The sequence below is a fragment of the Oreochromis niloticus genome, linkage group LG5 (genome assembly GCF_001858045.2).
Source record: "Oreochromis niloticus isolate F11D_XX linkage group LG5, O_niloticus_UMD_NMBU, whole genome shotgun sequence".
NCBI classification, from domain to species: Eukaryota; Metazoa; Chordata; class Actinopteri; order Cichliformes; family Cichlidae; genus Oreochromis; species Oreochromis niloticus.
The window spans coordinates 17291689-17315039 of NC_031970.2; the positions used below are offsets into that span (position 1 = coordinate 17291689).

At 40.9% G+C, this 23351-nt stretch overlaps 2 protein-coding genes and 1 long non-coding RNA gene across 4 annotated transcripts; all 3 read right to left on the bottom strand.

Annotated features, from left to right (window-relative positions):
- Positions 1–15: 15 nt before the first annotated feature.
- On the bottom strand, positions 16–937 carry LOC100705503 (heat shock protein beta-7-like). The gene is made up of 3 exons (XM_003448324.1): positions 842–937; positions 544–677; positions 16–194 (listed from the first exon to the last, which is right to left on the bottom strand). The coding sequence occupies exons 1-3, from the start codon at positions 918–920 to the stop codon at positions 60–62; spliced, it is 348 nt and encodes a 115-aa protein (XP_003448372.1). The 5' UTR covers positions 921–937; the 3' UTR covers positions 16–59.
- Positions 938–3330: 2393 nt separating this feature from the next.
- On the bottom strand, positions 3331–16373 carry epha2a (eph receptor A2 a). 2 transcript variants are annotated; one of them, XM_003448391.5, is made up of 17 exons: positions 16139–16371; positions 15283–15350; positions 13164–13800; positions 9539–9694; positions 9105–9437; positions 8583–8710; positions 8280–8457; positions 8060–8162; positions 7735–7787; positions 7520–7645; positions 7233–7418; positions 7084–7145; positions 6469–6678; positions 6140–6289; positions 5701–5894; positions 4686–4841; positions 3331–4151 (listed from the first exon to the last, which is right to left on the bottom strand). In XM_003448391.5, the coding sequence occupies exons 1-17, from the start codon at positions 16212–16214 to the stop codon at positions 4043–4045; spliced, it is 2925 nt and encodes a 974-aa protein (XP_003448439.1). In that variant the 5' UTR covers positions 16215–16371; the 3' UTR covers positions 3331–4042. The 2 variants fall into 2 exon arrangements, with proteins under 2 accessions (XP_003448439.1, XP_005453569.1); XM_005453512.4 differs by having other exon boundaries at positions 7084–7418; positions 16139–16373.
- A 1106-nt stretch (positions 16374–17479) lies between these two features.
- LOC102081180 (uncharacterized) lies at positions 17480–23330 on the bottom strand. Its single transcript, XR_266375.4, has 3 exons — positions 23192–23330; positions 21039–21100; positions 17480–20937 (listed from the first exon to the last, which is right to left on the bottom strand). It is a non-coding gene; the product is annotated as an uncharacterized LOC102081180 (long non-coding RNA).
- Between the last annotated feature and the right edge of the window lie 21 nt (positions 23331–23351).

Sequence of the window (23351 nt, forward strand, 5' to 3'; positions counted from 1 at the left end):
GACAGTTCAAATAAAACGAGGCTTGATGTGTTTTAATTGAAATGCACCGAAATTATACACTAACACACTCTGTGAGCCCTGACAGTCAGGAGCCCACTGCTCGCCATGGACGTGCTCACAGATATGGGGTCCACATCAGATGGCAGTTTGCACTGGTGGGAAAAAGTATTTGTGACTGTGCCATCTTCACCCAGCTGCACGGCAAAAACAGAGGTTATGAGAACAGAAAAAAGCAGGATGTTAAACCATCAAAGAAACCATCAAGCCATCAAATTCAAAGAAAACACTATAGAGACAGCAAAAGATATAAATCCAGATTTTAGGTCCTGAATCAAAAGTGTATCGTTTCACAAAAAAAGAAGACAAATATAGTTCTAAAATTTAACACACAATCAACAACTAAAGCCAGCGTATTGCTTTAATTTCATTTAAATAAATGAATAATATAACTGGTCAGTGATTCAGTAACTCAGGCCTTCAGTTAATCTGTAGTTATTGTTACAGATACATCTGATTTTACACCAGCCTGACTGTGGGGCTCACCTTCTCTGCATGCACCTCTATTAGGTTGTTGGAGGATGTAATGATGACATCCTCTGGAGAAAATTCACTCACATCAAGAGTGAACTGAAAAATGTCTCCAGTGATCTGCACCTTTCCCGTAGGCTGTAAATGATCTGAAATAGTCATTTATATAATAGAGATTGTAAAATAAGACCCTCAAATCCACAAAATTTGGATACATATTGATTTAGTTTTTTCTTCAGCTAATATGTTCCCTGCAGTGCTATAAATATATATATTTTTAAAGTATATCTGTGTGTGTTTTTGTCCAGCTGACCTGTAAATTTGTGTTCTCTGGTGCTGTGCTGATTTAGGGATCCTGAATCCTCAGAGAAATTGCTCCCACTTTTCTCCATAGTAAATTCTCCTTTGTCTGTCTGAAAACCTTTGCCATCATACACTGAGTCTTTTATAGGCTACTGGGAAATTGTGTGTACCACCGGGTGTGGCCGTGGCTGTGGTTTGGTCCCTTAATGATCCAGCTGGACTGGAACATGACACCGATTGTAGATATTTAATGTGTCAGAACTGTTGTTGAACTGTTGTCAAGGGGGTCTGACATTTTTAGCCGCACCCATGACTGGGGTCCATGTGAGTCTTTGTGTCTATATGTGAGAAAGGGGTGCGGAGATGTTTCTGTGTGAAGCAATATACTATAATTATAATAATTATCATTGTGTGAGCTGCCAGTCTTAACTTTAAGCCACAAAGGTCACGTTATCTTTTATAATTTATAATTTAACTGTGCTCTTTTTAAGGATGTGTAAGAGAGATTTGTCACAAAAGACCCAGTGTCAATGAGTTTCCAGTTAAACTGAGCAGAGGGGTGATTAATCACAGCTGTGGCATGAAGGAGCACAGTCATGAGTAGGTGTGACATTTTGCCGCACCTTGCCAAAGTAACGAAGCCTTATCAAGTCCATCTGGATGACAAACACGGCAAAACAAGCTCTGTGAGGCTGTACCGGCAATTGAAAAGCAAAACACACTGATAAAAGCTGGTTTGATCATCAACTAATTTATGGGTTCATATCATGTTGGGTCCATGTTGGGATGTTACTAAGATGTTACTAAGATGTTTCTGAGGCCTTTAGACAGGCCTAAGAAATACCCTGGTCTGAATATGTGTGCCTGTGCACTGCTCTGCTCTGAAATAATTAAGAACTAGGACAACTCAACCTGTCCCCACCACTATTTAATAAGACATTGCAATTTGTAAGCCACTATCTTTTACTTTTCTTCAATTTTTTAGTATGATTTCCATAATATAGTGAAGAAATTATGGTGTTGGATTGTTATAGCACTGTAAAAACTGAATAAGTCCATCACATCATGCCCTGTCACACTTGTGTGACATGTTATTACTGGGTGTAGTCTAGAAACGGAGCAATTATTAGCTGCAATGCATAATGATAATGCTTTTGCCTTTTGAAAAGAAGACTGAAGGTTTGATTCACACTCTCTGTTGTTGCAGAGCTAATGGAATAAGACAAATATGGACAAGTATGAAGTATCTTCTTTTAGCTGCTCCCTGTAAGGGTCACCACAGCGGCTCATCTGCCTGCATGTCACACCATGTCAGAGCCAAACCCTACATCGTAGCAGGCCTTAAATATGAAGTGTGTTTAATGTAAGCGCATCTGTAGCAGTGAATACATCTTAGATTGAACAGACAGCAGATTAGGATAGATTTCGATTAAGCTTTAGGTTTCCAGAAACAGATGATCACAACAAGTGGAGATTGAGATAGTATGGAAAAATCATTGCAATGGAGACAATGCTCAAGTTCAAAGAAAATTTCTGCATACTTTGCATAGAGAGGCACTATTATATGGACGACATGGTGGTGCAATGGTTAGTGCTGCCCCACACTGCAAGAAGGTTCTGGGTTTGAATCTTTTGGCCAACTGGGACCTCTTTTTGTGGAGTTTGCATGTTCTTCTTGTGCCTGCTTCTTCCCTAGAGTATGTGGTTTTAGATTGACTGTGAATGTCTGTCTGCTAGCCTTGTGATAGATTGGCGACCTGTTCTGGGTGTACCCCGCCTCTCACCCCATGACAGATGGCTTCCAGGTTGGTGAAGTGGACAAACAGTAGAAGACGGATGGATATTATATGAGATTCTAAATTAAACTTCCATAGAGACCCTCACAACACTTTAATAGCTTCTGTTTTCAGTTAAATATTTATCTATATATTTTTCAAAGTACAAGATAATCAAACAGATGACAACAAAATGAAATAAGGACGCATACAGTAATTATTTTGCCATTTCCTTTTCCCCTGTTGTCCTTGTGAAGGTCGGGTCAGAAGAGGTAAGTAATGTCCTGTTTATTGGTGTTTTAAATTAAAGATGTTTTTAAAACATGGCCTTTTACTTTTAGGTGTTAAGTATTAATGTCATTTAATATTTTCTTGTAACTACAAAGTACAGCTGAGGCTGATGGAGAGCTAACTTAATGATAGCAATAGTTGAAAGTTCAGCTGATGATCAAAGGCTACAAAGACTATGTGCATGGTCATCCATCCGGAAGTTATTGAAACCATCTGTCTGACCCACAAATGTCAACCTGCTTGTGGTGCTGGAAAAGAAAAAAAAAAAAGCAGGTGATTCATTGCCAGGGGACCACAGTCATTTGAATCAGCTTTCACACCAATCCATCCAGCTTGGTGTTGAGCTATTTTAGCGGACTGTCAAACTTGCCATCACTACAGCCATGAGTCTAAAAACCTGTTCACTGCTGTCCAGTACGAGAAAGAGATACAGTCACAAGGCAACTCTGATTTTATTTAAACATGAAATACACCACCTGTGCACAAGATCAGAGTTATCTGTCATGTAGCAATTGACATAAATACAAAATAAATAATAAATAAAAAAATGAGCATTTGTATTAAGACATAATGTAAACAAAACAAAGATGTGTGGTGTGAGACAGAGACCAACTAAAAAAAACAAACAAACCATAAGAATGTGATTCTTTGCCCTGAGAGGAATAACAATTCCTAATTTAAAAGAAAGTCTCACTGATCACAAGTAAACAAAACTAATTTAAGGATCCAGAATCACCGGCAGGATGCTGAGTGCTTCGAAGAAGTCGTTCTTTATCATTGAAGAGCCTTAGATATTTCAGTCTTTCAGGAAATGCAGGGCTGAGCATTCTCACATTATCCCACATTTGACCCTCATTTATATCATTTTATTTACTGCATTGCATAACTTGCTTATGTTCGAAATTATAAACACTTTTATATAAAGATAAATTACTTTTCTTTTATTAAGTACATAAATGTTCTCAGTTTGAGTCCTTTCTGAGGGTCCCTTTCAGTCATACCACACTGCACCACAGGGGGAAAAAAAAAAAAAAAAAGACACCCTGTAGTGTAGCTCAGTTTCAGCCCCTCCACTTCAGTCCTTGTCTTCCGTGAGTGAAATGGCATGGTCGGTCAGTGCACTTTGATTTAAAGGAATGCTTAGATCACACGGCGAACACGCTGAGGGAGCTCGTCTCGTCTTTCAGGCCCAGGATGCTGTATGCTATTCGCTTCATGTGACCGGGCAGCCTCACTCCGATGTTCCTGATGTCTCTGAAAATGACACATAAGTATCTTGTGAACACAGGATGGAAACGACAGAAAAAAACAGCAGAGCAGTGGTGTATGTGGACACATTTTCAGGGTGTTTTAACTCCTTTAAAGGCAAAGACAGTTCATATAGGTGGTTTAAGGGTAATATAAAAGTTGTACCTACACAAAAAAATATGTACAAATGAACCAAACCATTATTGTTTATTATTTCAAATGGGTTTAAAATGTTTTGGTTAAAGCGATGTTGTCATTAAATGGTTACTTAGGTTTATCTGACAGGGCTATGGGGCATATTTGAGAAAAAAAAAAAAAATGCCTGCGAGCCACTCATGCAGAAGTAACAGCAGCAGAGAATGAGTGGAATGACATGAGCGGCAGAGGCGGAGCTGAGTGCTCATGCATTTGCACGCTGGTTAACAAATGTTCAGGCCGACAGTCGAATACTTTCTCTGTGTCACTGAAAAAATGTGCCATGGTGCCGGATAAGTTAGTACAGCATGACGGAGGCTGCACCTGTGCCATGTGTGCACTTACTCATGTCTCAAAGCGAGCACCTGCTCCATGGTCGTTATCCCAGCGCGAGCGAAGCTTTCCTTGTACTGGCTCATTTTGATGGATTCCAGCCACTCGGCCACCGACCTGAACATGGTGCCGTCGCCACCGCTGGTGCTGGGCAGCCGGATGGAGACGCTGTGAGGAACAAAATGTAGTTGGATTACTCATCATTAACAGGGTGTTTATGTAAGCGGAGTACATGTGATGATGTTTGAACAGGAGACAACCTGCTTTACTGTTTTAAAGTCCACTTACAAGCTGTGAGTTGTGTAACTTTACAATCCACTACAGTCTCTTTATTCTCTCTAAATATGGCCTGTGATGATTTCTATATTAAACATAGGCCACAGTTTCAAATAACGTCCAACCAATCCCTCTGTGCTGAAAGTTCAGGCTCGTTTTCACCGAGTATTTTCCATTGACCTTTATACCAATTTCACTGATAGCAAATATCCTTAATGTGGTCACCTCAGGCACACTGCTTTGGCTTTGGCTGTTTAAGCACTAATTATGAGGGGCAGCCAATCAGAAGGAATCAGAAGAAAAGCTGGCTTGTTTAAGACAATAGGTGAACTGAGGATCTGCACTAAGGCCCAGTATAACATAATTGAGGATTATTTTGCACTGTGAGCAATTAAAAGCTACTAAAAACTATGAAGTTGGAAGTTAGCATAATCACTTTCTTTTAGACACTTTCCCCAAATGGTTTGAAGTTTTGGTGATGTAAAAACAAGATCAGTAGTTTTAAGAAGAACTACTTATCAGAAGAAAATAACTGGATAACAACCAGCAGAGACTCGGTGTTTCTTGCCAAGAAATAATTCCACACATGCATACACACACACAAAGGCACCTATCTGTATTTGTACAGATCAAATAAACAAGATGTAAAGCAACGTGTTACACTTCCCCCTGTTTTTGTTTAAAGATTTTTTTTTAAAAAACAAACAAACATGGATGGCACATTCCTCCCTGTTATTTATTGTGTTCATACCGTGGGTCAAAGTCTGCGATGGTCTTTAAGGATTCTGGGCTTTTGAGAAGTTTGTCCAGAAAGTTGACGATGTCTAAGAAGCGAGGTCGCTTTAAGCGTTCGTGCAGCCAACACTGGAGCATGAGCTGGTAGATAGTGGATGGGCAATCCATTGGAGCAGGAAGCCTGAAGTTCTCGTTGATAGCCTTCATGACCTGGGAAGGAGTGAAGGCAGTGGTTAGATTAATCATAGACCACTGCCTGCCATTGCTACAATAAACTGCTGAGCTCATATGTTGACATTAACAGTAGATTTGAAGAGGACGGTTGGAGACTACACTGGATGTCTGGCAACTTTCTATAACCGCATAGCTCACGCAGACTCTCACTGCTGATATACATTAAAGTTTGACCCTCACAGGCCAAAACAATCCCTCATCTCCACAAAAAGTGACAATACCTCGTGGTTGCTCATGTCCCAGTAGGGTCGTTCTCCAAATGCCATGACTTCCCACATGACAATACCAAAGCTCCACACGTCGCTGGCCGAGGTGAACTTCCTGTATGCGATGGCCTCTGGCGCAGTCCAGCGGATGGGGATTTTACCTCCCTGACAGAAAAAACCATTAACGAATCATATTTAATGGGTGAACAGAGTGGAAACAGAAGATGCTGACAGACTGGATACTTAAAAAGTGGAAATGCAGTTAACAATAGGGCATGTCTTACTAGACCAAAAAATCCAGTTTAACTCTCTTTTGCATTGTGAAATGTAGCTGTTAGACTTACTCTGGTTGTGTAGGTGCCCTCAGCATCATCTTCCAGCACACGTGACAATCCAAAGTCAGACACTTTACACTCCAGGTTGCCGTTGACCAGAACGTTTCTTGCTGCCAGGTCACGGTGGACATAGTTCATGTCAGAGAGGTATTTCATGCCAGCGGCTATTCCACGCAGCATTCCCACAAGTTGGTACGGGGGAATCTCTCCATCACGGCCCTAAAATAAACAAAAAATAATTGTGATATTATTTTTTCTTTGTCATTCTTGTTTTTACTGGGGAAATGTAGAGGAATGAAACAAAACGTGGAAAGAGTCTGATGATATAACATAAGAGCATAGATAAAAAATGTTGTAGCTTCATTTGTCTGTTTTTCTTTGTACTGTGTATGCTGTTTATACATTAGAGTGATTCAGGCTCAAGCCAAATTAATTATATAATTATAATATATATAGACATATATTAATTTAATGCAATATAACAAAGTTCAATTAATTTCAAGTTAAACACAGAAAGGGTGCCAGAAATGTTTATCTTAACCCTTAAGTATATTTTCTGAGAATAGAAAGATTAGGAAGTGATGATTAAATAATGACGCTATTTTTCCACTAACATGCACCTACCTTCAGATGTGTGTCGAGAGCTCCGTTCTCCATGTATTCAGTCACTATCATGGCATGTTTAACTGAGAATATAAAAAAATATATGTTTAATGGAGGAAATAAGTACAAGAAGTTAACAGATATGTCGGCTTTTGAGAACACTGACTCACATTTGGTGATAACTCCCTCCAGGTGGATGATATTTGGGTGTGAGAATTGACCCATGATGGTGGCCTCACTCAAGAAGTCCTGCCTCTGTTTCTCCGAGTAGCCTGGCTTGAGGGTCTTGATTGCTACAGGCACCTCGCCTCTCCCGGGAATCTTCATTACACCCCGAAACACTTCCCCAAACTCTCCTGATTGGCAGTCAAACAGCAGGTTGAAATGTTAGAAAGTCCGATCTGAGATTTCACGAAACTGAAGGAATGAAGGAGGAGATTTGAAAACACCTACTCACCTACACCGATGACTTTTTGTTTGCCGATCACACTGGGGTCAATTTCTGTGACAAACTTGTGGATGGCAATATTAGGGTCCTCATAGGTATGTGGATCAATGTACATCTTGAGAGGTTTATGTTGATCTGGTGAGAAGGTCATAATCAAAAAATAAGCCTACAGTTTCAATAGTCAGCCTACTTTCTGACTCTTACTGCAGCTGTGCTTTGCTAACCTGATGAAAAGTAGGGATCCTCGGGTCCTCCTCGTCTACGAGCGTTCAGTCTCCTGAGAGGAAAACAAGATTAATCACCAGAGGACTAGGCAGAATACAGACTGGCTTTTTTAACAATTGCAGGCCAGCTTGAGCTGACAAAGACAAAGGGTGTATTCAATAGCAGCACCAGCTATTACTCATAACCTCTCCCTGAGCTGTCACGCCAGAGTATCCTTCATTTACTTGAACTTGTGGCACATAATCACACAGTTTGCATGGCTGTAGATAATATTTATCTGAATGACACACATTGACCGTGGATATGAAGTGTACAGTTACCAACCGTTTACGCAGCAGCAGGCCAGCCACCACAACAAGCAGAATAACCGCTACTCCGAATACAGCTACCATCACCATGGTGGGCTTGTTCCCAAACTGAGGTGCAGCTGTATAAATGACAGAAATACAGACATGCATCAACTCAAGTAATTAAAATATAAGCATGTATAGAGAGATGTTTGAGAAACTGTTTTGGCTACTGCAGATTTTAAGGCTGCTGGTACCTAATGGAGAAGTAATAAACTCATGGTCGGCACTATAGCTGCCAGGGTTGCCTTCAGGGCCCAGAGCATGGACCCTGAATGTGTAAGTAGTGGCTGGGAGGAGACCATCAATCTGCACAAAGCTTTTGTCCAAAATTAGGACTTTGTAGGTGGTCACATCACCCTCGGTACTGTCGTCCTACAAATAAAAAAAAGAAAGAAAGGAAAAGGAAAATGGATTAGAATTTGAAATGAAAAAACAGTCTTGATTTTGAAGAAGGAGGGGGGAAAAAAAACAAAAGAGCCCAAAGCTCTCCATCGTACTTTTCTGCGGTACATAAGCTCATAGCGATGATTGATGTGGGCTGGAGGTCGGCGAGTAGGAGTCCAGGACAGAGACAGACTGGTGGGGCTGCGATCAGCCAGATGGATCTCCGTCACCTTGGGGGGATCTAACGGTTGGCGAGACAGAAAGCAAAATAATGGTTAGTGACTAATCATAGTCTTTGGAAAGGACATGTGGAGATGAAAGCCTCTGGGATTCAGTGGGTCAGACTGAAGTCCTCTCTCTGGAGTGAGTCTGTCTTTTGCAAAACCCTTTAATTTATAGCTCTGATATTACATGAAAATAGCTCCAAAGTTTGTCACTCTTTTAACCCTACTCTTCAGTTTAGGAACCTGGATACCCCTGCTCTCAGAAGATATATGGAAGATGACTTTATGGGAATAGGTCATTAATATTACAGAATGTCACATTGCAGTGTTTACCATACAACAGTGGTTGCCACACATACAGCCCCAAAACAATAATCATATAAAGCCAATGTTCGAAAAAGAAAAGCTCACCTGTGTAGTCCAGAGCAGTGGTGATGGTTGCAGTGGGCCTCTCGGCACTGAACTGCGACACGCCACTTTGAGCCTCTACAGTGAACGTGTAGTTCAGATGAGAGTCCAGGTCACTAACAACAACCGTTGGGTCCTGCAGGTTCGTAGGTCCTGGCTCAAAGCGGATCTTCTCGCCGCAGGGGATGCAAGAGGCCTCGTCACAGAGTTTGCACACCACACTGTACATAAGGTCACTGCGACCCCCAGTAACCAGTGGTGGGCTCCAGAACAGCTGCAACTTGCCCTCCCCTGGCAGAGTCATGGAGGTAAGGTCCCGAGGGGCACTAGGTGGAGCTAAGGAAATAAATAAATGACACAGAACAGTCAGAAAAATACTTGAAAGTGCTTTCCATGTGATAAAAGTAATTTTTGGGGGATCTGAGTCGGGGTCTTACCAGAGCAGGCCGATGTAGGAGGGTCTGAAGGAGCCCGGAAGAAACCTTCTTCACACAGACATTCACTAGCTCCGGAAGCAGAGGGCTTGGTGTTATCAGGACAAACCTGACATAAGTCGTTCGATACAGATGGCTTGAAGTACCCTGGTTTGCATGCTGTGTGCGAGAGAGAGGGGGAGAAGGTGTGTGTTGGTTTAAACATGACATATGAATCAGACAAACACAGGAAGGAATGACTGATCAAAATGCAAACAATAAAGCTCTCTCTGTGTTACCAGCCATTTCCACCCGACAGGAAGCATTTGTTGTGAGTAACCCATAATAACAGAGTCTTTGTACCCAGAGGAATGAATAGGGATTTCCCTGAAGATCTGCCTTCACTCGCCTGTTTTGCCTTGAGGCCTAATCTCAGGTCGCACTGCCAGTGTCAACCGGATGACAGCATTAAATCCATCAGGTGATCTGATCTTCCCTTCCCCTCTGAACCCCTGGCTCATATTCTCTGGCAGTTAACATTTACGGTCTTGCCAAAGGAAATGGCACATTGGACACTGGTGCAATGCTGTAGCGGGCATTTCGCCACATAGATAAACAGCCTTCCAGGGCATGAGAGGTTAACGAACATGCAGACAGGACAAAAATCAGAGCGCAGGGTTAGAACTGCAACTCCGTCTGAGGCTGATGTTTCCTCCCTTTCTTCCTTCCTTCCACTAACCCCCGACATCAGTCACAAATTACAGCGAGCCATTCTGAATCAGGAAAGAGGAAGAGCTGGACAGGAATAGGATTTTTTGCTGTTTTATGGATACAGATGCACATATTTTCTAACTGAGGTAAGCCCTCAGAGCACTGTTAGAAAAATAGAATTTATCCTATGAAAGAGCTCCTGTCTCTGGTTTGATTCTGCAGTCTCCCTGTGGTGCAGTCTTTCATCTGGCTCCTGTGCTGGTGGTCAAAAAAATAAATAAAAAAAATGAGTGAACCCTGATTTGAAGACACCAAAGCAGAAGGACCTTTGCACCCCAACTACTGTTGCACTGGAGGCGAAGGTGCAGGCTGAGATTGAGTAGGAGGGATAGAGATGAATGGGTAGAAGATGGGGGATGGGGGTAAAGGTCTGGAGCACCAACAGAAGTTCTCTCTGGGGAGTCACTTGGCGGCAGTGGGGGTGTAACTGAGGGGCTTTTTTTCCCTCTGCATAAGAAAAGGAGGCCAGCCCATTTTATCTTGAGCTGGAGCAGCAGGACCTTTGTCACGTACCAAAGAAACCCCAGCCCCATTCATCTATTGTCTCTGAAATTGGACAGAGTGGTGCTATAAATATGTTGTATTCCTCATTATATAGCTCACAAATAGCAGCATGTGCAAGAATACAAACATCATTAATGCAAACTTTCAGATTCTCATGTCAGTACTTCAGCATTTCGGTTTTGGCTTAAAAACGTGTTTTGGTCATGTTTAAAAAGGCTAGTTTAAGAAAAAAATACAACTTTTGCCCAACTTTTGTCTTCACTTGTTGATGGAAAAATGTGCTTCCAATTGTTCTAGGTTCTCTTTGACTGCCATGCATGTGAAAAGGACTTATGTTCCGCACTGATGCATCTGTTAATTGAATCCGTTTTTCACTCTTTGTACCGGCCCATCGTTCTAATGAGTGGGAACATGGATTAGGGAGCTCGTTGCGTGTGTTAACAACCGGATGAAAGAGCAAAAAGAGGAGCATGTCATTGGCTAACAGCTGTCCTGTTGCTCTACTAATCCTTTTGACCAAATTACACTCCACACCTAACTAAGCGGCCACGAAGCTAATATCCCTCACACACCAACTGTCGGTGCACTCCCCACCCTCTGACTCAAAACACGGGCAACCTGCTTATTTGTGTCAGTCAGCATTCCTCCTCATCTCACTTTACTTCCTTTTCCCATAGCAGTTGGACTCTTCGAGGCCACTTTGAGGCCTCTTAGGATATCATTTTCTCTAGTTATCGCAAAAAACTGCAATAAGGCTTTGTTTTTTGTTTGGGTTTTTTTCATATTAGAAGAAGCTACAGCATTGTTTATTTATACAAAGAAACTTGAACAATTATTGCAGTCATAAAGATTTCCTGCCTTCTTGTGCCAGCGTTTCAGGTGCTTGGCTCAGGCTGCAACATTCCTGCAACTCCCTAACCCATGAATAAGATTCATGCTTTGAAGAACTCCCAGTCAGTTATTTGTTTCATTAATATAGTGTCAAAAAATGGTGGAAAATGTTTCACAGCTATTAAATGTCTTTGTTTGTATGACCAGAAGTTAAAAATCCAAAGATTTTTCAGTCAAAAAATTATTTTTTGATGGATGGCTATCTTAATAACCGTTTAATTCTGTCACCTGGTATGACTAATATGTGCTCTTCTTGGAAAAGACTCAAAATGAAACCAATCTCTGCCAGGCAAGGTGGCTCAGACCATCAGGAGTCATAAACCGCAGCTTGACTCAGGCTAACCTATAACAGGCGTGTCAACCTCTTCCCTGTAATCTGTGGTTCCTGTCGCCTTAGCAACTTGCTCAAAACAAATGCCTGCGAGGAGAAGACATAACACTCAGGTAGTCATTCTGACACATTCACATTCACCCGGCCCTTCCTGTAGTCATTCACTTCTGTAGGTGACGCCAGGATAAAAGAATTCCTTTCAGAAATCCCCACAGCCTATCGTGCCCTTCCTCCTTCCTTTTCTCTCTGCAGCCTCTCTCCTCCCACGTTTCCTCCAGACAGTCCAGTGCACCACACCCCAGAATGCCAATGCACAGGCCAACTTCTGCATGACCAGCATGAGCACAAACACTATGAACCCCACAGCTGTGTGTTTTTGTACTGACTTTACACACACGCTGTCTTCCTCCAAGTCGGTACATACCACAAACTTTTTACACACTTTACCTGGGCTTGGTTGAATAGGCAACACCTCCTTAGGTTTAAAATGATGTAGGTTTTCTTTTTTAACACTTAAATGATTAAAAGCTACGTATATCCACTGAAAGGAAATATAATTGTGATGAAAGCCATTTTTTGTTTTGTTTTTTAAATTGGAAATAAATTATTTTTTGCTAACAAAAATCAGTTATGTTGTAAGTTTCCACTCTTAACTGCATTTAAAAGCTTCCAGTGTAGTAACACAATCAAAGTCCACAGCTTCTTTTACTGTACATTATCACCTAAGGTCACTGAGCTATCCATAAACTAATGTTTCATCCAAGCCTCATTCCTGAGACCTGAGTGGAAGGCAGGGGAAATAATGTGCCATTAGCAAATAAAGACAAAGATGAGGCATGAGTGGGAAAGTGACGAAATGTGATATGGAGAAATGTTTGATTGCCTTAAAAGCTTAACAAAACAGGTTTGGATATCTGTTTCATCTGTTTTTTCCCATGCCCAGCCCTGCCTGCTGTACCTTACCTACAGTATGATATGGAGCCTTTTTTTGCACAAGACTTCGAAGCAAACAAAGACACAATTCACATTCTCGTGCACTCATTATTTCCACCATGACAAGTAAGTGGTTGAAGGCGTTTCATTTGCTGCAACTCACAGAAAAACACAAACACGTCTCAGACAAGAGTGTTGCATATTTCTGGCAGTGCTTACCTTGGCAGGAGTCTCCTGTGGCTTCGTAGCCTGCGAGACATTGGCATTGAACCATGGGAACCACCCATTTACCCTCAGCTGTGCAGTAGATGCGCGGGGTGGCCTGGCTGACGGCATTCTCTATGCAGGCTCCCTCAACCTCCCTGAGAGCATCTGCCACCGTCTCCGGGAAAACTGCCAAGCTCTGCACGGTGGATGGGCATGTCTTGTAGTAGACTCGGACAGAGAGCAGCGCCACACAAGCGCCCACGTCCTGAAAACCCAGGTAGAAGCCCTTCTTTGACAGCGGCCCCACAGTCTTTGTCTCTGTGTTCACCTTTAGCACCCGGCCCTGAGTGACCTCGTCGGGAGCAATGGTGGCCACTTTGCGGAACTGTCCTTTACGGAAGTTCGTTCCCACGTCGGCATCAGCCTCTGAGATGAATAGGTTGAAGGTTTCTTTGCAGGCAACAGACGCACCACCAAAAGTGTTGCAGTCTCGCACGACAAAACTGAGCTCCACAGAGACACGGCTTGTGCCCGGGCGCCGCTGAATAAACGTTGTGCGCAGCCAGTTATCCTGTTCTGTAGTCTCTATGCTACAAACACTGTAAGTGTAGAAAAGTGTGCCATTCACCACCGTCTGGACGATCTCCCACTGCAGAACAGAAGAAGATAAAGAGACAGCAAAAGGGATCAGTGTAAGGGGGTAAAGTCGCGCACAGTGATGAAAGGAGAAAAGGCATCTTTTCAGGAAATAAGTAGAAGCTTTGTTCTTTCCAAAAAAAGACCCCAATTTCATTGATGAGACACTTCTTTCATGCTTACTAAGAAGCTTGTAAAAGTGCAGAAGTGAGCTGGAGCTTTTTTTTTTCCACGCTTAAGGATTATTGGCCTGGACATGTGCTGCGCTCACGACGTGTGTGGTTTTCCACTAACGCACAAGCCTGCATGTGTGTGAGACATAAATCCAGCAAACACTACTGTAGAACACCAACTAACATTTACAGCAGCTAAATGAGCTTTATGAGGAGAGTCCTGCTTAAGGCATGGCAGCAAAATTGGCAGCTATTAAGAGTTTTTTAAGAGAGAGAAGCAGAGGGATTAAAAGCCTAGATTAACCATTAAAATTTAACACCTCATATGTTAGCAGTTGGGAATGGGTTTCAGGAACTAAATCAGTTCTCCCACTTAGACAACTTTGGGAGCAGTTGGAGAAAAAAAAAAAAGAGGTGGCAAATTTTTGGTGAAAGGTAATTTGTGCCAGTACGTTAGAAGAACACTTTAGAACTGCTTTAGGTACTCTCACTGAATCCCTTAAATTTTCAGTCAAACTTTTAGGCATTTAGTTCTTATTAGTGAGGACGTCTGGCTGGTTAAAAAACAAACTGTTGAAGACAAAAAAGCCATCCCTGGTACAAATTAAAAATAAACTTTTTAAGCGTGAGAAAGTTTCACAGCAACCGTCAGCTTTAATAGACAACGGGAAATCCTATCCAACACAGCGACAATCTTCAGATCTTTGAGAAGAAACGTAGCCCACACAGTGGAACCGGCCATGTCCTGTTGCTTTTTTTAGACAAAAAGCCACTGAACTATAGATAGCCAGGAAGGATGGTTCTGCACATATGGACCACACTTTTTGTGTTTTCTTTTAGTCATCTCTTCATATTGTACACATTATCTTGTTTCTGTCATCTCTAAATTCAGAAAGGAATCATGAGAGGGAGGGAAAAAAAATCATCCTAAAATTTGGTTTTATGGTTTGGGCTTGGAGTGAAAAACAATCTGCTGTTATTGTGTAAAACTGTCTTTGGTACAGTAAATTTAAATGTAGGTTGAGCCTTGACATTTTAACTGCATTCATAAGTTCTTTATGAAAGGGTAGCGTTAACACAAGACTAAGCTGAGATGTGCCAAACCTCATCTAGCTGCCACTCATTCCATCTCTCCCAGAGAGCTTTTTTAGAGGACTGAATGAGCAGAGAGTGAGAGAAGGAGAGGCCTTCTGTTATTGTTACGAAGCGAGATTCAAATTCTTGAAGAGAAACTTTTGTACTTGTTGTTCTGTGCAGCGAAAGGCAGCTTAGATCCATGAACCTGCAGTCTTAAAAATGCCTGCTGAGGTATAAATACTCACTCCGTTCTCATATGGCGATGTCAACCATCCCAACTCTGATCCCGAAGCTCTCATATCCAGCAATACTTCTGCAGGAAGAAACAAAAATAAATTGTTACAACAGGGACATAATCAACTGATATTAAGATAGCTGCGCTTTTTTATTGTGCCTAACTAATTTTACCAACTTAATTCCCAGCTGGAAAAGACAACTGTGTGTCTTTATATTAGTTATTGGCTTTGTGCTTTTATTTTTGCATATACAGTGACATTGTCTGCATTGATCTCTGGGGGCCAGCAGCTTTATGGGGGGCACATGCCATGCTTTCTGACGTTTTAATCCAGCATATCGGCTTGATTCAAGACTTCATTGACCGTGTCCTCCAGGTTCAGGAGTCAGGGCTAATAATGCCTGTGAAAGGCGTGGGCAGTTAAATTGCTATGACGAGAGAAATACATGTATCTGCAGCACAAGTGAATTAAAAAGTCCAACAGGTGCCCCTTAGCCCCGAGGTTTAGCAGTATCACTAATAAGTATCTCTTTTTTTTTAATTTAAAAAAAAAAAAAAAATAAGACTTAGGCCTATAACAGAAAAGTAATAATAGATTCGAAAAATCTATATATTTGTTTCCAGAACCGTATAGCGACAGACATCCAAAAGACATCGCTTTTGATTTTAAACAGCTGGCTGACAAAGAAAATTAAAATGAAACAATTGTAATTTTTTTTTTAAATGAAGAATAAAAACTTGATAAGGACAAAAATGATAGACAAAACTCAGAGTTCAAATTCCAGCCGAATGATTCACGGGATGCGGTAAAGCCGAGCTAAACTTTAATCTCTTATAAAAGTAGTTTAAAAGAAAAAGTAACTTACGTTCTTTCGACTGGAGGCTGAGAAATACTCGGTTAATAAATAAAAACAAGAATAAGTTGAGTCCACGCAGCTCCATGGCTCCATAAAACTTTTAACAGTCCTGTTCGTGTATCGTACAGTCTCTCGCTCGCTCTCTCCTCCGTCCACCCTTCTGCCCACACTTCTCAGAATTCCTCACTCCACCGGCTGAGCACGAGCTCTCCAGCCCTCGAGCCCATTGAGAAACAGGTGGCGTCATCGCCCCGCCCCCTTGTCCTTTGGAATGTGGAAGTCTTCCATATTTGGCGTTGGGGGGGGGGGGGGGGGGGGGGGGGGCAGGCGTCTGAAGCACCTGTTTCATTGAGAAGAAGAGATTCTTCTTCTACTATTACTCCTTCTTCTTCTTTAAACATTGGTTTAATCAGTATAATGCTTATAGCTTATATCTCCCAGTTTCAGTCAGCGTTAAAGCCGGGTAAATGCACACTTATTAATAATTACTGTTGATCATATATTTGTTAAGTATAAACATAAATATTAATATGCAAACACACAGACTAACAATACCAATTATCCTACAACTCAGCGTCTATTCCTATTGTTACACTTTTGCACCCATAATCCCGGCAGCCTCCTGATGTTTATGCTTCAATAGCATACCTAATGCCAATTATTTATTTTTAAATGATGATATTGACTTTACATTGGATTTTTATAGGGTTTGTTTTTCATAATGAATAAGTTGTTCGAATTAAAAATGATACTGAAGTAAAATTAAAAGTAATAAGACCGATACTATGCAAAACAGTAGTGCAAATGGCATTTTATTATGTTTCACCAATGTCAACAAATGGGTCTACACAAATTTAAGACATTAAATTTATATCTGATCTTTAAATCCCATCTCAAACATATTTTGTTAGAGTTAGATCTATAAAAGTGTCTTTACTAATGCATCTTATCTGTTTCTAATTATACTATAGTTGCCACGCTTTAAGCTAATTTTAACAAAGAATACATATAAAATTAGCTTTAATTTGTTTTGGGGGGGGGGGTCAAAATTTGCATTCAACTCTTTTTATTTCTTTCCATCTGTTGCTAATGTAGCTTTAGAGTTTTGCACATGATGTGGGAATTCAGTTAAAGATTAAGCATCAACCTATGTAGATAAACAACTAATTATTTTTTCTGTCTTTTCTTTCTTGCTGTATTTGATGTTCAATCTTGTCTAAAAAGATACTAATAATATATAGCCAATGTTTTATTATGTTCTGGAATTTTTTGTCATTGATTGCAAATGTTTCCATTAAATGTCAATAATACACTACAAATGTATTTGGCCTTTTTAAAAGTGAGTTTAAGTTGACCATCTTCCAAGTAATTGCCTGAGTCCTTCTCCACATCCCATCCAGGGCTTGTCTTTCCCACGACTTGTAAAGGAGGGGTCAAGTAGGGGGGTGGTCTGGTATGAATATATGACTACTAATGAGACAGTCCTCATAAAGAACCTTACAATTTGGATATGAATATGCGACCACAAAGAAGATCTAACAATAACATCACCTAGCAACTCTTATCTGGAGGAATTTCAGAGTCAAGTCTTCTCTGTGAAGCAGCGTGTACTTGGAGAGAAGAGCCCCTCAGGCTCAGAGCCATACACAGCCAACGGTCCTCACAAAGACCCCTTTAAAAAAAATTCAACTGAAGAGTCGGACAATGTCTTGTCCAACGCTACCGTACACGGCCATTAATCATACAACAGACAAAATGAAAGATACCACTGAAAGAAATAGATTAACAAGTTAAGTGCAGGTTGAGTTACGACTCTCTGACCTTCAAACCACCCTCCTTCAATTGCTTATAAATGAAATTGTATTTTGGGCCGATAAGAGTAATTCTTTTAGGCTACTTTTTCCATTAGAAAAAGAAGAAAACATACCACTTCTGTATAAAATCAACTAACAGTGAACTTTTTAAAAATGTATTCTTAATGTCACACCGTTTGGTTTCTCTCCATCTGCAACTTGTTAATGACTCCCCAAACACTTTCTTCATGTCAGTCACTCAACGCAAGAGAACTTTAGTTTGACAGCTCTATTTAAGGAAAAAACAACAACATTTGGTCTGGTTATCAGACTCAAAGAGCCAACATCATGCTTTAAGATCCACAAGATCCCTCATTTTCAAATCCTCCAACACTCTATGTTGAGGGTGAACCGCCACTTGAAGCAAACTTCAATCTCAAAAACTTAAGCAGACCTTTTCCTCCTCTCTTTATTGATTTTGATACACACTGAGGTACACTTAGGTGTTATTTTCAAGTGTGTTAACGCTTAGACTGTGAGAAGTGGCCTCTTGTCAACCAGTTCTCAAAGGTGTCAGAGGTTAATACCCTTTCTAATACAAAAGTATGCAAATGCTTTCATTACAATACAGGCTTCTTTTTAGCCACCTAACAGAGCATGTGTCCTTCTGGAGAGTGGACTGCCGCCTCAGATCGCTCAACCCTCCGGGTGCTCAAACACCCTCCCATCACAGGTCCCGGGCTTCTGAGGGTGATGACAACACAAAAGTACTTCACACTGGGGGCTGGGCCTGCATTTTGTGGGTCAGTGAACAACGGTCGTGGCAGCAACACCATGTCATTCAAACCTGGCTCCCCCATACCCCCGCTTTCCTTACACTTTTTGTCGTATCAGCAAACAGAGAGGTGGAACACCACTGAAAGTACTGGGGTGTTTTTGTGTGGCACTAACATGAAATGCACCTACTGTTTTCTACCACACTCTCAGTGAGAGCCCCCAAAACCCTTGTTACGAAATGATGGATTCACACGTTTGTGTATGCATTTTTATGTTTATCACCTAACAGTGAAGGTAGCACTCTAATTATTTACTTAAATAAAGTAGCAGGACTCTATGCCGTCGTGTGAAAAACTAAGCACATCCCAGCAAACTCACTCACTCACAAGCAATGCTAAGAGTAATTGCAAAACAACCAAGACCCACTTCTTGTTAATATGCTAAATGCTTCTTTCGTGACACTAGATTTAGAAAAAGACTGAACAGATATGGCTTGTTGGGAAATGTTGCCAAGACAAAGCCTCTTCTCTGTGTCTAAAAGCGTTTCAAAGTTGCATTTGAACAAACTGCAAGACTTCTGGCTATAATGCACATTTCCAAGTAGGAAAAAACCCAGCAAAGCATATAAGCACACGGTGGTGAACGGATAAGGATTTGGGCTTGTTTTGCAGTCACAGGACCTGGGCACATTACAGTCATTCAGTTGACCGTGAACTCCTATGTATAGAAAAGTATTCTAGCTTCAAATATGAAGCCCTTTGTCTGTCAGCTCAAGCTTGGCCAAAAGTGGATCATGCAATGTGACAATAATCTCAACCCAGCAGCAAATGTACAGCTAAATGCCTGAAAAAGAAAATAATCAGGGTGCTGTGATGGCCCAGTGAAGGTCCGGACATCAGCCTTCAGAGAGCTGTGCATAAATAAACGCTCACAAACTAAAATAAGAGAGACTGATAAAATCAAAGTGAAAGTGATTGCTTCAGTATGTGGTCCTACAAGCTAATCTTGGGTGAGTCCCGTGAAAAATCACTTTTTCTTTTACATAACTGTAAATATAATGGCCAACAATATGAACTTACATAATAAAACCATTGTCAGTTTTATATGATTAAATTACTGTTTTGTTTACTTTATTTGCAAGCTGTATTTATTCCACTGGGTAGTTTAATTTAAAACAACTCATCATTATTATTTCCTGTGTGTTTGTTGTATTTTTTGGTCTTAATTCATTTTATGACAGGACAGTAAAGTAGACAGGAAGAGAGGAGCAAAGAACACTGGAAATGACATGCAGGAAATGGCCTGGGGCGGAACTGAACCCAGACCCCTGCCGTAGCCTTTCAGCACACGGGTCACCCTCTGGACTTCACTGATCTGCACTAGCACCCAAGTATTTAAATCTCAACTTGAAATGTAATTAATTACTGTTGCTGTAAAGTAAATACTGTACAAAGTGTAAAATAATTTAAGTGCAGTGAAGTAGAAATACAAAGTAGCATAAAATGGAAATATTAAGGTGCATACATTTACAAAATTTGTATTCATTTACTGCATTATTATAGTCAAAATAACTGGCTATAAATGGAACCAGTAGTTTATTTAAACATGTAGGTTACAGTTTCAGTGAAACTGCTGCTTTTTTTAAGAGGTTGATAAGATGACCAAATCTGAATCACAGGAAAATCACTCCAGTTTCAGTTTCCAGTTTATGAGAGACATGTTTGAGATAATCATGCTCCTTTCAAAAGGATTTCTGTGAGCCTAAAATCCTTTAACTTATCTGATGGAAGAAAAATTGCACAATGCGTGTGTTGTGTTTCACAGCTTGAAAAGAACACAAAACAAAAATCATGTACGGACAAATACAGGAGCTATCTTAGCTCCGCACAAGAGCACAAAGTATGTATCTCTCCACACAAGCAAGGAGCAGGATGTCACCGAAAACTAAATAAAAACCACAAAACCTTATAATGTCACAATAGGGTTTTTTGTTTCGTTTTTTTTTCTTAAAAAAAACACCCATTTATCTGTCTTACAAACGGTGAATAGATGCTATGGAAATGTCTTTATTCTTCACTGTCTGTTATCTGAAAAGGTTGTGCATTTTTTCCCCCCGATGTCCTCAGTCATTTCCTTTTTAAAGCTCCACATGCCACCACTGGAAATACTGCCTCTCTGAACTGGAATTTGGGGCGGGTATCTGGTGTCTCTGTGCGCTATGTTATGTGCAACGTAGCACTTGGAAACAAAAGGAAAGAACACGTTCAGACAAGTTTTGCAATATGAAGACAAGAAATGTGAGAATGTGGTTAAAACACAGGAGCATTACTCATACATACATAGGTTATGTCTCCTTGTGACTTCGCCCCAATCAGTCAGCACTGCCTGCTTCAAAGAACAGCTGCAGAAAAATCAACACAGAATATGGGCATATTTTTTTTGCAAGAACAGAAGGTAATACAGTTTGACACGTTTTGTCTCACCTTTGAAATATAAAACCGGCTGTAATTATCTTTACCTTTAAAGCTAAACATCAAATAACAAGTCTTAACCAACTTTAAAATTACTCGCCGGAACAACCAGTCATTTAAAAAAAATGAGCCTTTGTTCATTGCTCAGTATTAAGTTTCCTTATTAGCATGTAACAGGTTGTGTATTCGGATTTCTCCCAGACTGCGGCTGCTTTAATCCTACATGCCTGAGAGTGAGTTGGGGGATGAGAGCATGACTGCGAGTGAAATCTCCTTCAGTAAAGACCCGTGTTAAATGTAATGGGTGTTGGCAAGGGGGCCTAATAAAGATGACGGCAGGCATTCATATGCATCAGTTTGTGTGCTCAGCTTGACAAAGTCTGCCCCGCAGGCTTAACAAAGGGGAGGAAGGAAGCCAGGGGTTGTGGGGAATGTCTGGGGGGTGTGGGATGGCAACACACACACACACACACAGAGACGGTGGCCCTCCAGCTTGCGTCCTGTGGCCTCTCAAGTCGAGGTTATAGCTGTGACAGCTGGCCTAGCACACTCTGCATGGGCTCTTTTTCTTTTGCAACACACTCCCCTCCCCTTCCCTCCGCACACACACAGTCTGTGACACACACAAACACAGGATGCTCCATCCTGTTGACTGTTTACACTTCACAGTAGCCAGCCAACTTGGGAGGTTTGATCACTGGCATTACAGCTGTTTGTAAGGTAGTAGTGAGGTTATTTGGTTTGTGTGTACCTCCTGTCGTAATCATAATTGTAGGTTTAGGTGGTTCTTTTATTTTTTTATTTTTTTTCTGTAAGCCCTGTTATGTTATTAACTACTAGCTTAATAACACGTTAAAATCTTCTAAAAGCTGAGGTTGAAAATCATTCCATAACCTTGGGAAAAGTAGTTTAGGAAGATTTTGTGCTGAAAAGCTCCAAAACGCCTACTGAACATCTACTGAAGGATGCTGTGGTGAGATTGTTTAACAAGTACTTTGCCTAGAAGTGTCAAAATCCATGCAATAGAAACACTTCCAACTAAGTTAGAAAGTAAGATTTTAAGTTGGATTCTGAGAGGTTGAGAAGTTAACTAGCTGTTAACTCACACACACGTGACCCCGCTGAGTCAAAGCTGCTGAAACAACCACATCTGTTCAGCCAAAATACAAGGGAGGACCAGAAAGGACTACTGGCAGTGTGGTCCACAACAATCAGATCATTATTCAGCCAAAAGGACACCTGCTTTGTTCGAGGTAGGCGTGATGACATGAGACAGCTGAATAATGCAGTGAATGCCATCCAGTTAAAATCTCTTAATTAAATAATTCTATTTTTCTATAGTTGCAGATGAAAGGCAGGTTATTTAACCACGTTATTTTTAAGTCTGAGATGAAGTATTTTGAGTTTTCAGAAGGTGAAGGGGAGGACACAAGTAGAACAGCTATATCGCTCAGACACCAACAGGGGTCGCCCTTGTTACAGCAATACGCTGCAGAGTGCATCTGCCGCCAAGTCATGAGCAACAGACAGGGACTGAGAACAGCTGATAAAAGTCTCATAGAACACGGTGAGATATTCATCCTCATGCACTCGGCTCTTGACCCTGAACTGTGGATTCTTTATAAAATCAGTATAAGTGCAATAGTGCAATAAAGGGCAAACGGGACTAGTTCATTTTATATTTGGCAATATACAATAATTTCAGTAAAATTTTTACTTCAATATAACATGTTGTTAGTAGGCTTTAATGTTTAATAGTTTATTTAACCCCGCCTCAGATTTTAAAGTGTGTTATTTTTAAAGAAAAAACACTAAAACATATATAAAAGTATGTGGTTAAAATTAAAACATGACAAATCAGAGGTGATTGAGTAGAAAATGTTCTAAATTTTTGATGATTTAAGATGGAATGGAATAAACGAAATCCCTTAAACAATCAGTTCAAAGAACAGTTTAATTCCTACTTTCCGTCTCCAAATATAAGCTGGTTTATACAAATCGAGTTTCAGAGTGGTTCTGACCGTCAGTCTGGTCCTTGACACTTGCCATGATGTTTTAATGCCTCCAGTGCGTGACTTCAGTCAACCTTGACTTCAACTCAAGGTTTTCGGGACACTCATTAACAAACCATCCTTACAATCGCATTTTATGACACCCTGCAACACGCTGGTCAACATGGTA